The 19,840-nt window shown below is 35.4% G+C and overlaps 1 protein-coding gene across 34 annotated transcripts in view; it reads left to right on the top strand.

Annotated features, from left to right (window-relative positions):
* Positions 1 to 19,840, top strand: part of RIMS2 (regulating synaptic membrane exocytosis 2) — a 728,068-nt gene that overhangs the window by 558,939 nt on the left and 149,289 nt on the right. For 12 of the 34 annotated variants that reach the window (XM_025395354.1, XM_025395352.1, XM_025395350.1 and 9 more), the window contains one exon: positions 556 to 728. The exons of the other annotated variants lie outside the window; for them this stretch is intronic. In XM_025395354.1, coding sequence (XP_025251139.1) covers positions 556 to 728 — 173 coding nt within the window. The remainder of the gene's footprint in view (positions 1 to 555; positions 729 to 19,840) is intronic. 34 annotated transcript variants of the gene reach the window in all.

Consider the following 19,840-nt stretch of genomic DNA (forward strand, 5'->3'; position numbering starts at 1 on the left):
AGTATTTCTAGGATTCATCAAAATCCAGCAGCCACTTTGAAATTAAACCTTCTCTTTTCTCTTGGCTTTTCTAAAAAAGTTAATGGTTGAATAATTAGATTTTATATTATCTCTAGGTTTTCAGTGAAGCATAATGGATTAATTGATGGCTACTAGAATTGGTTTCTATAAGTGATAATGGCAGCTTTATTATACTTGGGATTTTTTAAAAAATTTATTAAAAAATAAAAATTATACTTCCTAATATTAAGCCAAATGCTCATTTCCCAGATCTTACCTAAATGTTCTTTCCTGAGGCCAGCGCTGTTTTGAAACTATTTTAATGGCCTGCATTGGGGTGTGGTAAAAACATTCTAATTGCTGAAAACAAAGGTTTCATATAAATTGAATTTTTCTTTTAGGATAATTGCCATTCACTTTTGTTTTATATGCAACTGAGTGGGATTTTGCAGTTTCCTCTGTGGACAATGAAAGTGCTGAAATAGGAGAAAGCTAATAATTGCTTTGTGTGGTAATACTGACAACTTCTGCGTATTTGTCAATCTGTGTTAACAGTATCGATCAGGATGGGATCCTCATAGAGGGGCAGATAATGTTTCTACTAAATCTTCGGACAGTGATGTAAGTGATATATCTGCGGTTTCAAGGACTAGTAGTGCTTCTCGTTTCAGCAGCACAAGCTACATGTCTGTCCAATCAGAACGCCCAAGAGGAAACAAGAAAATCAGGTGAGTAAGGGGATTTCAACAACAAACTTCTCCAAATATGTTGTAGAAGGTCTTTGTGTTTCTTGGATGAACATAAAATTATATATTTCTAAAAGGTTAATATCTATTTTAAAGCGAGGGGAGCTCAATTTCAGTACATACTACTTTTTAATATATTTTAACACACATTTCGGACTTCTTGCACCGAAAAAAAAATGTTATGGAACTGTGGATAATTTTGCTTACTAGATCACTGGAAATAATACCTTTTTTCATGTTTGTAACTTAAAAATTAAGACCTTTTATTACATCTTTACTGAAATAAAAGTGATGGCTGAGACTTGAATTTTTCATGTTCCAAGGAACATGAAAATAATATATTTTGTTATTAGAAAACATAAGAATAATACTTTTTCAGTAGTATGCTTTCCCATCCACTTGAATTTTTTATGTATGCATAGAAAAAGTACTCATCTTCTCAAGAAAATTTATGCATGTAGTATATAAGTTAGTATAATTTGTGTTTCTTACTTGTCCTATAGATTTTATAGATGCCTAAGCTAAATTTTGTTTTACTCTTATTGGATTAAAAAATTTATAATAGGGAGATCACAGCTTTTACCTTTTTTCATGTAATTTTGTAAAAGGAAAATGATTTTAAAACTATTACAATTAAGTGCTATTTATACAGTGCTTCTCTGGTATACACTGAAGTAAGTTTTCAACATTTAAAAGATATAATTTTTACTTATGTTTTGATAGTTTTATTACCTTTCTGTTTAATTTCATAAGTGTTTTTTCTTGACTTTCTTTCTTTTTGTGTGTGTTTATTTGCATGCCTTCAATTTGTGTTGCTTTCAAAAGACCAAAGGGAATAGAAGAGGGAGGGAAAGAAGGGGATAAGCATGAAGAGATAGTTCATGAGAAGGAAGAGGTAAAGGAAGAAAGAATTAATGAGAATGAGAAAGGGAAAGAGATTGCCAAAACGTGTAATAAGGAGAAAAACAGAGAATCAGGAGACGAGGAAAAAACACAAGATATACCCGAGCAAGGGAAAGAAAAAGAACAGTGGAATAAAGAGGATTTGCAAAGGAGATTCTCACAAGATGATGCCAGGTAAAATATGTTATTTGTAGGCATTTCCCATTAGTAATGTAGTCTTTTTTACTATTCCTAAAAATTATTTTGCCATTTACATTTGCTTTATTTTCTTGTGTTTTATCTATTTAGCTTCTAATAATACTAATTAATATGTTGATAAACTATTATCAAATAGATTGATTTATTAAACAGTCTTGAATTTGTATCCACTAGCTCTGAGAGTCTGATTTATTTGGTTCCCAAGTTCGTTATGAGTAGCTGAATCAAATGTAAATTTCCCTGTGTCTCTTTTAACATGAATTACTGTGTATCTTCTTTATCTGTAAGGTCTAATAAAGATCATTGAAAAGAGAAACTTGAAAATTCTTTACCAATATTGAAAACTGCTTCAGACAAAAATAAGGCAAAGTTCTTTAAAATGAACTTCTGAAGTGGCTGAAAAAAATTGAACTTACTTTACAAGAAATATTATGTCCTAGAAACAAACTTCAAAAATGAATGAGAAAACAGGTAGCAAACAGTAGACTTTATTCTGGCTCTGGTTCCCTTGCTGCTTCTTAGTTTTCTGGTAGGTTCTAGTGCAGTTTCAGTCCTGCGGAAGATTACAAAGCAGGAGCAATGTTTTTTAATACTCTGAAAAGAAAGAATAGATACCTTAGGGTTTATTAGAAGGCAAACATGGGTTGTGCTTTTCTTAAACTCGTACCATTAGATAAATTTCTGCAGAGGGAACTTTGAACAGGGAGAAAGGCAGGGAAAAAATACAGGCAGCATGGCATAAAAACAACTGTATTTTAATTTTCATAGCACAAGCCAGTAAGTATGAAGCTATCTTTACAGTATTATATGTATTACATACAGTCAACTTAGCACAAGTGTGCAGTAAGACTTTATCCTTCTGCTTGAGGATATGAGGTTGTTCTAATTACATTTATATGAGACTGAAAATTGTAAATTATGTACATTTTGGAGGGATTGAATTTTCTAGTAGTCCAGAATTTGATTTTGTGTTAGTACAAAGCCTGCTCAATAAAAGCACACCTTATTTATAAGCAAGATTTTGCCTTATTATATCTAAGCCCAATCTAAAATTGTGCTTTTCTCATTTTTCTCACAGTGAGACAGATAATTGGGATAGATCTCTACCCATTGAGTATACAATTCAGTGATTTAGCCAGTGTCCCTTCACTTGTTATCTTAGATATATTTAACTGTATTTGTGCTCTATGACAGTTTCTCTATAACAGGCATTAAACATAAAAATGAATCTTAAGGCATATTTTATTATTTGAGTCTAAATTAGTAATTTCAAATCTGTCTTTGGTATTCATCTAACTTTTGATAATTACATTGGTTTACTAATAAAGATGACCATTTTTCTGATTTGTTGGGCATAGGATTATTTCATCACTAATTCACAGAGAAAGGCTTTCCAAGGTGTCCTTGGAAAGATACATAGAGTTTCCTTTCTTCCAAGAGCAAAGAAAAGAATGAGTCTCTAATGTGTTTTCTACATACTGTGTAGATGAGAACACATGAGTCCATTGGTGTTTGCCCGGAGCCCAGATCCCACACTGCCATACCTGGCTTGCTGGGCAGAGATTCAGAGACGACTATAACCTTAAGTTTCTGGTTTTTAAATAGTACTTGCTTCATTATTTCTTCAAAAAAACAGCACATTATTTTCCAAGGAAAAGGGAAAGATGGTATATTCTAGAAATGCAGTTCATCAAAGCACTACACTTAGCTTAAGTAACTGTGTAATACTTCTGGAACTGTAAACTAGAGGAGACCAGGTTGATCTCTGTAGGGAACACATATCCTGGAACATGGCAAGAAGTATCAACGGCAGTTGTTTATAAGGAAATATTGGGGCCAGGAGCAGTGGCTCACGCCTGTAATCCCAGCACTTTGGGAGGCTGAGGTGGGAGGATCACGAGGCCAAGAGATCAAGGCCATCCTGGCCAACATGGTGAAACCCCGTCTCTACTAAAAATACAAAAATTAGCTGGGCATGGGGGTGTGTGCCCATATTCCCAGCTACTCGGGAGGCTGAGGCGGGAGAATCGCTTGAACCCAGGAGGTGGAGGTTGCAGTGAGCCGAGATCATGCCACTGCAGTCCAGCCTGGTGACAGAGCGAGACTCCATCCCCAAAAGAGAAAAAGAAAAAGAAAATGTTGGTAGCACTCATTAATCATTTCAACATAGGCTTTTGAATTTGCTTTTACTTCTTAGAATAAATCTCAGTCTTTATTGTAAGGGAAAATATGTCTAAGTATGCCAAGCATCATTTTGTTTTGGTAGTTGATAAACACAATCATAGATTGTTTAAATATTAATAACAGCTTATGTTCTTATACAACATTATTGTAAATAATCTTATTCTATAATACAGGCTGAATAGTCCATATCTGAAATACTTGGGACCAGACGTGTTTCCGAGTTTGGATTTTTTTCAGATTTTGAAATTTTTGCATATATATAACGAGATATATTGAGGATAGGACCCACGTGTAAACACTAAATTCATTTATGTTTTATAAACACCTTATACACATAGCCTGAAGGTAATTTTATCCAGTATTTGTAATACTTTTGTGCATGAAACAAAGTTTGTCTGCATTGAACGATCAGAAGCAAGCAAAGACATCTGTCTCAGTCACTCGTGTGGACAGTCTGTGGTTGTTTGGCATCATCGCCATTTCTGACTCTGAATTTCTGTGGTCCCAACCAATAGTCACTTTTTTGCACGTATTAACACATAAATACTTAACAGTAAAAAATATGACAAACTATTAATACAGTGAAAGGGTAATGTGTTCAGGGAACTAAGCAGCATAGTAGCATCACCAGAACACCTATATCAGCTGTTAAGCAATAGCAAAAAAAAAAAAAAAAAAAAAAAAAGGCAGGCTTTCTGTCTCTCTCTACAATGTCATGTTTTGATTTAAAGGTTACTGTGCATTGTGGCACTCAGAAAGTTTTGCATTTTGGAGCAGTTAGGATTTCAGATTTTCAAATTAGGGAATGCTCAACCTATATATGATTGACATTTTTTATATTTTATTTGAAATCTAAATTTTATTAAGGGTAGTCCAAAAGTAATTGCAGCTTTTGCCATTACGTTTAATGGCCATTACTTTTAATGCCATTAATTTTAATGGCAGAAGCCACAATTACTTTTGCACCAACCTAATATGAAGAAAAAAAACTTACCTCAAAGTTTAATATTTATAGCAATGCTAGTACTTACAATTAACACAGTAACTAAACAGAATCCATTGTAATTACTATTTTCATTAATTAAATCTAATTGTATGATACAGATCTTACTGCATGATTATGTTCATTTTATAGTAAGTCACATTATAGGAAGTCTACTGAATGTAAAAGGAGAAATGAATAGCAAAGAGTAAGTTCAAAAACAGTTTGTTAAGTGTTTGAATATAATATTTTTCCTGTTGAGTAATGAGTAATATATTTATGCTTAGCTATATTTACACATACATCAAAAAGAAAAATTTTAAAAGTTTAATGAAATTAAACATGTTAAAATTTCTAAGCCTGAGAGTGATGCAGTTTCTTAGCCATGTGTGGATGGATGTTTGAGGATAGTTCCATATCCGAAGTGTCATCAGGATGGCCTTAACAAATTCATAAGAATATTTGATGAAATATTCAGAGAGAGGCAATCTTAAGTAATTTGCAATGGAAGATAGAAAAAAAAATACTGAAAAGCATAGTATTGTCAAAATCAGCAATGTTGGTAACTTTGTGTTCAAATTAAAAATCAAGAAATTATTTCTCTATATTCTTATGGTTCTCAGGCATATCTATAAATGCTATAGAATTATCATTACTCTTTTTTAAGAAAATTGCTCTTTTTAAGCTAGAGAATTTTTTAAGGAAAAATTTGTCATCAGTTCAAATTTTCATGAATACCCGATTGTAAGAGACTTAAGCCATTTCAATTATCTAGCAAAAGATCTCATAATCTTTAGAAGGGCAAGCAGAACAATCGTTAATGAAACATTTATTCAAAATCATTGCTGCTAACATATTCTAGATCAGAGTTAGTGTGAAAACAGATTACATAACCATGTGATATAACTTTATATATACAGCCTATTTATGCCTATATTATAGAATTTTAAAGGGGAAGCAGAGGTCTCTTGAAAATAGTTGTGATTAGGACTCTAAAATATGAAGATTGTCATCCTGACTGCCGTGTATACCTATCCATTTTGTCTGTCTAGGCTTTTTAGCTTGTTCAACAGAAGAATGGATTTTTCAATGATTCACGCACCTTTCCATAGCTTAGATGATAGTACGCAGCAAACAGGAAAGTGAGCATTGCCTTTTATACTGATGATTTGCCTTTATTATCATAAATTCAAGAGGTAATTGGTTCTTTGACCACTGGTACAACAAACAGCTGAACATAAGTTTCTACTATTTGGTAGATGTTTCCAGACAGTATTTAATATTCCATTCCAATATTCCATCAAGCTTAGTTATTGTTGTTGTTGTTTTTTTTTTAATTTTCTGGAAGTGTGTTTCAGTGCCAACTCATCCCAGAGGGTATGATGGGCTATGCTTCTCCACCAAGTATTACATGTGGCTTGTACTTTCTTTTTTGTTGTTGTTTTCTTCTTTATCACTAAGGCTATCTTCTGTTTATCACCAATGAAAATCTTATAAGCCCAAATAACTTCTACTCTGTTTTATGATTGTGCTTAATACTCAACTGGGAACTTTTTAAAAGTACTTGAACATCACTGCTAAAGTTATGGTTCTGCATTTTTAAAACACCACGGGTGATTATGATGCCAGTAGAGTGTAGGTGCTATTCCTCCTCTCTTTTTGGTTGCTTGTATTTCCTAATGAAATTTCAGTTCAACTTGTCAATTCAGGGGGAAAATTTCTGGGATTTTGATAGAGATTGTGTTCCGTTAGGTCAATTTTAGGATTGTTGCCATTTTAAGAATATTAAGTCTTCTAATCCATGAGCACAAAATGTTGTTCCATTTATTTTTTCTTTATTTTTCTGCCCCATATGATCTGCAGAAAACATTTATTTTTTCTTTACTTTCTCATTTTTTTCTCTTATTTTGAGACAGCATCTCACTGTGTCGCCCAGGCTGGAGTACAGTGGTGCAATCATGGCTCACCGCACCCTCTATCTCCCCAGGCTCAGGTGATCCTCCCACATCAGCCTCCTGAATAGTTGTAACTCCAGGGGCATGCCACCACACCCAGCTAATTTTTTTAAAAAATTCTGTAGAGACAGGGTTTGGCCATGTTGCCTGGGCTGGTTTCGAACCCCTGGGCTCAAGCAATCCTCCCTCCTCAGCCTCCCAAAGGGCTGGGATTATGGGTGTAAGCCACTATACCCAGCTTCTTTACTTTCTTGCAATGATGTTTTGTAGTTTTCAGTATATACATATTTTACTTCTTTTGTTAAATTTATTCCAAGTATTTTGTTTCGATGCTATTGTAAATTGAATTGTTTCGTTACTTTCATTTTTCATTGTTCATTGCTATTGTATAGAAATACAATTAATTTGTGTATGTTGATCTTGTATCCTTGCTGTACTCATTTATTAGCTGTAATAGTTTTTTTGTTAATTCCTTAGAATTTTCTATATAGGAGATCATATCACCTGCATTTAAAGATAGTTTTACTTTCTCTTTTTCAATCTGAATCCCTTTTATTTCTGTTTCTTGCCTAATGAATCTCCTCTACTATGTTGGTTAACTTATGGCTAGAACCTCCTCTACTATGTTAAGTAGAAGAGACTCATGGAAAGTTCTTAAAGAAACAGCAATAGACATATAGAATTACTTTTACAGTAGCTATCCAAGCATTTTTGAGGATACTGTCTCTTATGCTACCATCCATTTTAGAATAATCTAGGTAAAACTTTAAGATTTTATTATTATCTCTCTTAAAGAACTGATATAGCTGTCTTACTGATAGGAAAACAATGTAGCCCATTGTATTTTCTTTTTTATCTAGTCTGTCGGCAAGTTCAAGTGAAATGCCAAAAACATACTAATCCCATTCAATTTCTTTATATATATATATATATAGAGAGAGAGAGAGAGAGAGAGACAGGGTCTCACTCTGCTGCCCAGGCTAGAGTGCAGTGGCACAATCTCAGCTCACTGCAACTTCCATCATCCAGGTTCAAACAGTTCTCCTGCCTCAGCCTCCCAAGTGCTGGGATTACAGGCATGTTCCACCATGCCCAACTAATTTTTATATTTTTAGTAGAGACAGAGTTTTGCCATGTTGCCCAGGGGCTGGTCTCAAACTCCTGACCTCAACTGATCTACCCGCCTCAGCCTCCCAAAGTGCTGGGATTACAGGTGTGAGCCACTGTGCCCGGCCTTCTTGGACTATGTTAATACTACCATATTAGATATAATAATTGAAATTTTTCACCATTGTCTATTTTTTGTTGTACACATTTAAGGTGTAAAACGTGATGTTTTGATATGCTTATTTTGAGATAGATATATATATATATACACACACACACAAACACACACATCTATACATACACATAGCATTTACTGTAGTCAAGCAACTTAACATACCCATTGTCTCATATAGTTACCTTTCTTTCTTTCTTTTATTTTGTGTGTTAGGGGTACCTAAAATCTACTCTCTTGTTTGCCTCCTTTTTGAGGGTTTGTTTTTCTAATTCTATTTTATTACAATTACAAGTTATGTAAGTTTTTGTTACATAACTGAAATTATGTATGCTGCTAAATTTAGTTAGCCGTTTTTATATTTTATCAGGCAAACTTTATTTAGGATTTGATCTCATTGCCAGTCTCTTCTTGAAACATTTTGTTTGCCCTCTTGGCTTTTATGATTGTCTCTTAGGTCTCCGTATACTCTGGCCACCTCTATCTTCTTTGTGAGCTTTCTGTATGTCCTCCATGTTGACATTTTCCAGGATCCCATCCTGGGCCCTCTTTTCTTCACTATCTATACCTATTATCTTGATGGTGCATTCTGCTTCATGGCTTCAAGTAGCATGTATGTATTGATAACTTCCAAATCTATACTTTCAACCCAGTTCTCCTTCCTAAGTATCTGCCAGATCTGTCCACTTGGGTTCTCGACATCTTCCTGTGTGTCCAAGGGGCATGCTAAGCTCAGCATGTAAAATTAAATTCATTATACCTCTCACCAAACCAGCAGCCAAAATAAATAACTTATTCCTTCTTCTATACACTTACTCTCAGTGCAAGGCCTGGTATCTTTGCACCTGCTCAAACCAGAAGCCTGAGCATCACTCTTGATTAGTTCTTCTCCACTGGCACAATTCTTTCCCTCCATTCACCAAATCTTGTTAATTCTAATGCTTAATTGCCTCTGAAATATGTTTATTTCTCCATAATCCCATTTCTCCTTCATAATTTGAGATATTATCTCTCATGGAGATTAGTTTAATAGGAAATTCTTATCTTAAAAAATAACACAAATCTAAGCTGTATTAGTCCATTTTCATACCGCTATGAAGAAATACCTGAGACTGGATAATTTATAAAGAAAAAGAGGTTTAAATGACTCATAGTTCCACGTGCCTAGGGAGGCCTCACAATCATGGAGGAAGGTGAAGGAGGAGCAAGGCACATTTTACACAGCAGCAGGTAAGAGACCATGTGCAAGGGAAACGCCCTTTATAAAACCATCAGATCTCAAGAGATGTATTCACTATCGCAAGAGCAGCATGGGAAAAACCCGTCCCCATAATTCAGTTACCTCCCACCCAATCCCTCTAATGACATATGGAGATTATGGGAGCTGTGATTCAAGATGAGGTTTGGGTGGTGACACAGGCAAACCATATCACAAGCTCATTAGGATAATAGCATAAAATATGAGTAGTCAGTCCCTCTGAAGTAGTTAATTTGTGAAAACATCAGAGAAAAAGATCTCTGCTTTGGTAAATAAATAAGCAATGTGGTATATCCATACAATGGAATATTATTCAGCTGTAGAAGGGATTGAACCACTGATTCATACTACAACATGGATGAAGTTTGCAAAACTTACACTAAGTAAAAGAAGAAAGGCCATATATTGTATTATTCCATTTATATGAAATGTCCAGAATAGGAGAATCCTTAGGAAAAAAAAGTAGATTACTTGTTGCCAGGGGTTAAGGGGAAAGAAGACTGGAGAATGACTACTAATAGATACAGAGTTCATTTTTGGGCTGATGAAATGTTGTCAAAATAGATAGTGGTGATAGTCACACAACTTTGTGAATGTTCTAAAAGCTACTGAATCATATACTTTAAAAGGGTGTATTTTATCACCTATGAATTATATCTTTTTTAAATGCCAAAAAGAAAGTCTCCAAAAAAAGTGGGGGAAGGAGAATCTATAGTCTATGTTGCTTCTTCTATAAATATGATTTTAGTGGTGATAATATGCAAACAATATTTTGTTTAGGGTTTAGTTTGTTAAGCATCTTTTCTTTTATTCTAATACTCCTTCCAGCCTCCCTTCCCTAAAATATTCATTCATCTTTTTTCTATTTTTTTCATTAGTGCATATATTTTTAAATTTCCAGAGTGCTGAAGATGAATAAAACACAGACCTTATGCTCAAGAAAAGGTGATTTTTTTTCCTTTCCGTTACTGTCCAAAATTTATTCTTTGGACATAAATATAATCATTGGCATTAAAATTGTGAACTGTCTACATATTGAAGATTCTCAGTTAATAATTACATATATTATTCTCAAAAATTTAGGAAAATTACTAGGTTAAATGTTGATACGCCATCATATTATTTTCCTATGTGGTAAACTTGAGTGTACTCATGACTTCATAGTCACTATATGGGACCCTGCAAGTGAGAAATTTGAGAACAGGTAACATACATGGTCTGAAGAAAAGATCTGTCTGTAGATAGAGGACTGAGAAGGCACATCTACTAGAGTAAGAACCTGAAGATGGAGGAAATGGGATCAGAAACATAGCCGGATAAACTGGCTTGAAAAAGGAAAAACAAATATGAAAATAGATGTTATTAGATAAGGAGTTGGGAGGTTGGTTAATACTGCCTGATGGCCTCAATTTTCTCAATCACATACAAGGTAGGAATATAAGAGTTTAAAAGTTGAGTTGGGGATTTGAAGATTTGGAATAACTACTGAAGAAAATACGAGAAGTAGCTGACCATGGACAAATTAAAGGGTGGTTGAATAGTTCTGCAAGTTGGAGACAAACAGTTTCAAGAGACACCAGCATGAGAGAGCAGTGTGATCTTTCTCAGCAGCATTGAGACAGGTAAAGTGTAGAAACAGTTAAGTCACACTATAGCATTTATTGATGAGTGGAGTTTTGATGGATGGGGTTGTTGAAAAAAAAGCAGTAGAAGGAAACTGAGAGTGGTTGTATAAATGTCAATGCTAAATAAGAAGGAAGACAAGTTCATGTGGGAACTGATGAAGTAGGATAAAATAGATGAAATCCAAGAATTGGAAAATTATATGATATAGTAAAAATAGGGTTCAGGGAGGTAAGAGATTTTAGTTATAATGTGTCTTTGAGGCTTGTGTGATGGCTTATGTCTGTAATCCCAGCACTTTGGAAGGTCAAGGCAGTTAGATAGCTTGACTCCAGGAATTTGAGACCAGCCTCTTCAAAAAATACAAAAATTAGGCAGGCATAGTGGTGTACACCTGTGGACTTAGCTACTTGGGAGGCTGAGATGGGAGGATCCCTTGAACCAGTGAGGTGAAGGCTGCAGTGAGCTGAGCTTGCACCACTGCACTCCAACCTGGTTGACAGAGTGAGACCCTGTCTCAAGAAAAAAATAAAAAGAGAGAGAGAGAGAGAGAACATGTCTTTGAAATGTAAGATTTTATGTAGATGCTATTCTATTAGTTGAAAAATTATATGACACAGCATTGGAGTGAATAAAGTGTTAACGGAAGAGAAGATAAATATGAAGATAACTGAATTTATGTAGGTTTGGGATTATTGGGTAGTTGGTTAGGTTTTTGTAACGGCTATTTAAGTCCTTTAGGATTGTGGTAAAATTGAGAATTGAAGAAAAGTCTAAGCCAGCTCTCAAGGACTTCAGTAAATGAAGCAATGACCATTAGATACCAGAAAGGGAATAAAAGTGGTGGGGCTTCGGGAGGGGCAGAGGTATAAGTTAGCATAGCCAGTTGTCATAAACTATGAAGAAATTTAAACTTTTAAATAAAAGTGGAAGGTAAGTATTCAAGAAAAAGTAGCAACTAGCCAGAAATATTACAACCTAGGAAGAAGGATAAGTATTTGTTACTAGAAAGAACCTCAGGGGAAACAGCGTGTTCAAGGAAGAACCAGGTTTTAATTAAGATAAGATAAAAGTTGATATTGCATTGTGCATAGTGGAAAGGGTTCCCCTTGCTATTGGTGTCGCCACACTTTCAGGGTGATCATTTCTAGTAACTGATTGTATTTCTAATTCGATGCCATATCTCTCTTCATTGATATGAAATTGGACATCAGTGTCAATTTAAAAAAAAAGTTTTAATACAGAGTCTCATTTTGTCATCCAGACTAAAGTGTAGTGGTGCTATCATAGCTCACTTCAACCTCGACCTTCTAGGCTCAAGCAATCCTCCTACCTCAGTCTCCCAAGTAACTGGTACTATACAGGTACATGCCACCATGCCTGGCTAATTTTTTAAAAAAGTTTTAGAAGGCCGGACACGGTGGCTCATGCCTGTAATCCCAGCACTTTGGGAGGCCAAGGTGGACAGATCATGAGGTCAGGAGATCGAGACCATCCTGGCTAACACGGTGGAACCCCGTCTCCACTAAAAATACAAAAAAAAAAAAAATTAGCCGGGTATGGTGGCACGCACCAGTAGTCCCAGTCACTTGGGAGGCTGAGGCAGGAGAATCGCTTGAACAGGGAGGCAGAGGTTGCAGTGAGCCGAGATTGCACCACTGCACTCCAGCCTGGGTGACAGAGCAAGACTCCGTCACAAAAAAAAAAAAGAAAAAAAAGAAAAAGAAAAGAGAAAAGAAGAAAAGAAAACATAACATTTTAGTACAGACAGTGTCTCATTATGTTACCTACCCAGACTTGTCTTGAACTCCTGACCACAGACAATCCTCTCACTGAAGGCTCCCAGAGTGCTGGGATTATAGGCATGAGCCCCCCAGCCTAAAATTCATTCTCATATCTTACATAAGTTTTAAGAGACTTGTAGAGTTTTACTTTGTAATATAGTTAGTAACATCTATTTATTTGTATTTCTGTGATAACTGGTTATTCTCTCCTTATTCAGAGATGCCTGCACAGATTATTTTTTACTGATTAATTTCCTTATAGAAAAAATAACAATTTAGAGTTATATACATTAAAAATGTCCATTATCATTCATTAATATATTCAACTTCTGTTTTATGGCATTACTATTAATCTACAGGTAAATATTATTTCTATTAACTTGTCTGCTATAGGGATAAAATGCATTTCTTTGCTCTTTTCACATTTAATTTCTAACATTTTTCCCACTGATTATACATTAAGGAGTAAAATGAATTTAGTATGAAAGTAGAGAAATCATGAAATTGGAATGAATTATACTGTATGAAATAATTACAGTAGAAAAAAATACTGCAGTAGCTTCCATTACATTCAATATTTATTTTTAAAAGCAAATAAGGGCCAGGCGCGGTGGCTTACACCTGTAATCCCAGCACTTTGGGAGGCCGAGGCGGGCGGATCACAAGGTCAGAGATCGAGACCATCCTGGCTAACATGGTGAAACCCTGTCTCTACTAAAAATACAAAAAGATTAGCCGGGCGAGGTGGCGGGCGCCTGTAGTCCCAGCTAATCAGGAGGCTGAGGCAGGAGAATGGCGTGAACCCAGGAGGCAGAGCTTGCAGTGAGCCGAGATCGTGCCACTGCACTCCAGCCTAGGTGACAGAGCAAGACTCTGTCTCAAAAAAAAAAAAAAAAAGCAAATAAGTACAATTAATCTATAGCTGTTATTCAAACTAAATGCAGTATTCTGACCAGTGACTCCCTCATAATCATGTTTATCCCTCATGATAAACAAATTTAACATACAGAAGTTCGAATTTTATAGATATAGTAAGAGAAAAAGTTTGAAATAAAAAAAACTTTCATGCATGAGTATTATTGTTAGATGCCATGACATCAGTATAGTGTGGTACTATAGTATGACTTTATTTTCAAATTCTGATTCTCCATACAGAAAAAATGGAATCTAATCTTCAGGATACAAAAGTGAAAAAAAAAAAAAAAATCCAAGAACACCTGGCTTGAGACTTTAGGATTTTAAGGAAGAAACAATTCCAGTCTTTATTTTTTAGCCATATCTTGACTTCAACCCTTTGCACTTCTTCTTGACCCCTCTCATTCCAGGATCTTGCCTTTGTTCCTTGTGCATATGTTCACGTTGTCTCTTCTACCTGAAATATGGCTTCTGGTTTCTTTATGAGTAAAGTACCTACTCATCCTTCACCATTCAACTGACATGTGAATTCTTCCATGACGCACCTTCTCTTCTCTTACTTCACAGATTATATATAATATTCTTTTAAAATAATAGTTTCTCTTGTGATACCTATTTTCTTCCTATGATACAGTTATTTAAGTATATAATTAATCTATCATGGTTGATTAGTTGAGTATAGTATATCTCTCATTTTTATCTTTATTTTTCTGCCTCCCAGTATCTACGATATTTCATACATAGTAGGGACTCAATAAAAGTTTGTATATGAATAAATTAGATTGCAGTAAAACAGAGGAAGTTTACAGGTGTGAAGAGCTCCAAAAGAATAGAGCTTCCAACATAGTACTTCTGACATAATGCAATACCCAATATGCTCGTCACAGTCTTCTTTGACAAAAGTTTTTAAATAGTCCAGGACAGGCTGGTATTGGTGGCTCACACATGTAATCCTAGCACTTTGGGAGGCCAAGGCAAGAGGACTGCTTGAGCCCAGCAGCTCAAGACCATCCTGGGCAACAGAGCAAGACTCCATCTCTACAAAAACTTTTAAAAAATTACCCTGTGATCACACATGCCGAGGCTGAGGCAAGAGGATAGCTTGAGCTCAGGAGTTCAAGCCTGCAGTGAGCCATGATCAAACCATTGCATTCCAGTCTGGGCAACAGAGGGAGATCCTGTCTCAATAAATAATAAATAAATAAATAAATAAATAGTCCAGGTGGTCTTTCCCCTGCCCCCCACAATGGAAATGAACTTCTATTTCAGGAATCAGTGGAAATTACTTCATAGTAATATATTTCATGGCTCATATGTATTCCATTTAGGAACAATTTGGTTGGTTGGTTGGTTGGTTGATTTACTGATATATGATGAATAGTCATTCCCCTCATCTTTTCATCTTTCAACAGAACTCTCTTTACACTATTTACACTCTTTACACTTTTGGGGCATATTCAGAGATTGGTATGAGTTTGCTTAATGTTTAAATTCTAATGGTGTTTTTTGTTATTTTTTCTTTTTTTTATTTAAGAGACAAGGGTCTTGTTTTATCACCCAGGCTGTAGTACAGTGGCATGATCATAGCTCACTGCAGCCTCCAACTCCTTGGCTCAAGTGATCTTCCTGCCTCAGCCTCCCAAGTAGCTAGGACTACAGGCATGCACCACCATGTCTGGCTATTTTTTTTTTAATTTTCATTTCTGTTGAGATTGGATTTTGCTGTGTGCCCAGGCTGGTCTCAAACTCCTGTCCTCAAATGATCCTCCCACCTTGGCCTCCCAGAGTGCTTGGATTACAGGCATAACCCACCATACCAAGCCTTTTGTTATCTTTTCTTATGGTTTTTCTCCCACTCTTGTTAGATTTCATACAGGATTTTTAGATATAATGTAATTATCATTTGGAGAAGCAAAAATAAGAAAATTTGTAGAATTAGTCTTCTGGGACTTTCTGTGAAAATATTTTGAATAGATACATAGTTGTCTGAAGACAACTGTGTATTTCTAGATAGTCTATTATTTACTCAACTTTCTTTTACTATTTCTGTATATCACAGTGTGAATTGCTACCTTGTATGGTACACCTGTCATATAGAGACTGAGAGTTCTGATCTGGCACGTTGAGGGTTAGACTGGCTTGCATTGCTAAGCTGTGAATGAGAACTTGATGCCATGTTACACTGACTCATAGTAAGCATACAATGAGTCTTCATCATTTTTCATCATGTGAATTTTTAGTATTATAAGAAATAATACTGCCTGTAATCCCAGCACTTTGGGAGGCCGAGGCATGCGGATCACGAGGTCAGGATATCGAGACCATCCTAGCTAACATGGTGAAACCCTGTCACTACTAAAAATATAAATAATTAGCCGGGTGTGGTGGCGGGCACCTGTAGACCCAGCCACTTGGGAGGCTGAGGCAGGAGAATGGCATGAACCTAGGAGGCGGAGCTTGCAGTGAGCCGACATTGTGCCACTGCACTCCAGCCTGGGCGGCAGAGTGAGACTTCATCTCAAAAAAAAAAAAGTAGTAATGCTTTAAGTCCCCCAAAAACATGCATGAGAGGTAATATAGCATAATGATTAAAAGTTAACTCTGTATTCAGACAGAACTCGATTGAGTCCTTGCTCTGCCAGTTTCTAACAATATAAACTTGGGAAAATAAAAGCCACTCTCTTCATATGCTGGGGATAATAATAGTAATTTTCTTAGAGGGTTGTCATGAGAACTCAATGCAATAATGCCCTTAAGGCACTTAACACTTTCTGGCACATGACAAGCATTTCATAAATAGTAGAGATGGGTTTAAAAAAAAAATCAGAAAGAGGAAAACTAAATTTATAAAATTCTCACATATTTTAGCTTTTTAGAACTGCATATTCCATAGAAACTTTCCTCACACTTTGCCAGATGACAATTCAGAATAGGATAGATCCATTTTGCATTTCATACAAGAGAAAATATTTTCTGAAGTACCAAAAGATTTCATTATAATTTCACAAGGTAATAGGGTAGAGATTGTGGACAATGTTTATTATAAGGTTTGTTTCATAGTTTGATATGGTTGACCTTTAGTGGTTATGGAATTAAAATTATTTCATTTCTTAAATTGCCTTCATTTTATTCAGCAAATAATTTTTAACATCTGTATTCTAGACCCTGTGCCAAAATAGGGAAAATAGTTGTTAACAAAACCTATCCCTTTCCTCAAAGAGCATAAAGTCTAGAAGGGAGATGGATAAGTGAACAAATGATTACAATATAGAATAAAAAGTATAAAAAGTGGCCGGGCGTGGTGGCTCATGCCTGTAATCCCATCACTTTGTGAGGCCGAGGCGGGTGGATCATGAGGTCAGGAGATCAAGACCATCCTGGCTGACATGGTGAAACCCTGTCTCTACTAAAAATACAAAAAACTAGCCGGGCGTGGTGGCAGGCGCCTGTAGTCCCAGCTACTCAGGAGGCTGAGGCAGGAGAATGGCGTGAACCCGGGAGGCGGAGCTTGCAGTGAGCCGAGATCGCGCCACTGCACTCCAGCCTGGGCGACAGAGCGAGACTCCGTCTCAAAAAAAAAAAAAAGGATAAAAAGTAATTAGATTGATTTGAAAATAATACTTCCCATTGATAAAGCATTTTATAATCCTCTTAAGATTTTCACTTAAAGCTCTCTTTGAAGCTCAGATTGATGGAAAACTGATGTTATAAGTAAGAGGTTATCTAAATTGCCCAGTATTACATAAGTGTCAAAGTAGTGATACAAATCATACGTTTGTAACCAAAGTTCAGGGTTCCTTCCACTTCACTACAGAATACCTTTTGAAGACATAAACTGTATGAGAAAAGATAAGTGAAACTCAGCCCTATATAAGGCAGAAAAACATTCTCAAAAGAAAATCTGTAATTTCTAGCTGCCTCTAACCATTAAAAAGTCTTTTTCTGAATTAATAGCTTAAGAACATATTTGAGAAGCTTAAACAGTTTTTATTATCCTTGATCCACACCAAGCATGAGGTTTTTAAATTATAAGAAATACAGTAATTAAAACATTACATATTATTTTGCACATGAGTCTCATGGGTTCTCTTGTTTAGTCTTTTTAAAATATTCCAGCTATGTGAATCTGAGAGGGCCTCTAGCTAAAATCAGTCAACAAGGTAAGAATATGAGGTATGAATACTTAGAAATATAAAATTGAATCTTTTAAATCAGTGCTTTTCAAGTGTATTTTCAGAAAGTTAATCCCATGCACTGATGCTTTAAAAAAGTTATTCCACTATCAAATAAATTTGGGAACTACTACACATACAGTCCTTCTCATCAAGATTCATAGCATACCTGAACACTCTGAGAAGCGCTATAATAAAGTTGTATTTAAACCAGCATTTTCCAAACTTTGTTTATGGTGGAACTATTTTAGTGTAATATTTTCAGTTATTCAGGGAATGTGCTTAAAACTCATTGACATGCTTTAGTTTTTCATTTCAAACTTTGGCTTCTATTCTTTCAGTAAAATAAATATTTTTATTCTTGCTGAGTTTAAGCATAAAATTATGGTACAAAATATGGGGTTGTCTAGAAAAGATCTTTGTAACTGAAAAAACTTACTGTAGGGATTGATATTATCTCTAAAGAAGCTGACAGATGGAACTAGGAAATGAATTGTAAAATCAAGTAAGGATTAACAAATCCAGCAAAGAGGAAAAATATTATCCAAGGAATACAAGATGAGATTTCTCTCTCAAGCAATGACACTAATAGAGGGAATATAAAAATAGTTTATATAGTTCAACAAATATTATGAGAATTGATCATTTTTGCTGACTTCCCATATATATTTTAAAAATTCACTCTGTCTATTGTTTGGGGAATCACTTCAAACAAAGCAATTAAGCCACAGTATAGAGAGATTGAATTGACAAGTGGCCCATTTTCTTTTGTTTGTTTGTTTGTTTGTTTTTGAGACGGAGTCTCACTCTGTCGCCCAGGCTGGAGTGCAGTGGCGTGATCTCGGCTCACTGCAACCTGTCTCACAGGTTCAAGTGATTCTCCTGCCTCAGCTTCCCCAGCAGCTGGGACTGCAAGTGCCTGCAACCATGCCTGGCTAAATTTTGTATTTACTAAGAGATGGGGTTTCACCGTGTTGGCCAGGATGGTCTCCATCTCTTGACCTCATGATCCGCCCGCCTCAGCCTCCCAAAGTGCTAGTATTATAGGCATGAGCCACCACGCCCAACCTCCCGTTGTCTATCTGTCTGTCTTTTTCTGTGCTTCCAACAATACATTGACTTGGAACCATTAGCTGTAATAAAGGAGATTACAGCTCTAGAGCTCCCTTTATGTCATATATACATGTGTACATGCATGCATATGTGTGTCTATATATACATGTGTATATACCATGCTCTAATCTAGCACATGCTTAGAAGACTGTCTCCCAGTTTCCCTCTTTCTGAATTGCTCTATCCTATTCTTGCCCTAATGTCTGTTTATTTCTGTCTTTGTCATTTTCATTTCCAGGTTGGTTTTACATTGTTATTTAATGATTATGAGTCCATTATTCCCATATCTAATATTTCAGCACATCATTAAAGTTTCCTATTTCTGCTATTAATTGGAATATACCCTCTTCATTAAAAGAATTAATTTTACATATTACACAAAATGAACAAATTCTCTTATATTTGTCAAATAAGATATTCAAGGTCACTCAATGTAATAACGAGTGACTATTATAAGGAGATATTTAGAGACTTCTGTTAAGATAAAATATTGCTACCTCATTTCCTGTTATACTTTCAGAGTCTTCACCATTTTATTTTAATCATGATTTTAACAAATAGTAATGTCAATATCTCATTTGTAGGGTGCTTTTCTGGCTAAAAACTGATTTTATAGCTCATGCATATGTAATATATGTATATATGTATAACATGATATTCATATACTGTATAGATATATTTCTATATAATACCTAATACATATATGATATATGCATACATATATGATA

This window comes from Theropithecus gelada, chromosome 8, assembly GCF_003255815.1.
Source record: "Theropithecus gelada isolate Dixy chromosome 8, Tgel_1.0, whole genome shotgun sequence".
Lineage (NCBI taxonomy): Eukaryota > Metazoa > Chordata > Mammalia > Primates > Cercopithecidae > Theropithecus > Theropithecus gelada.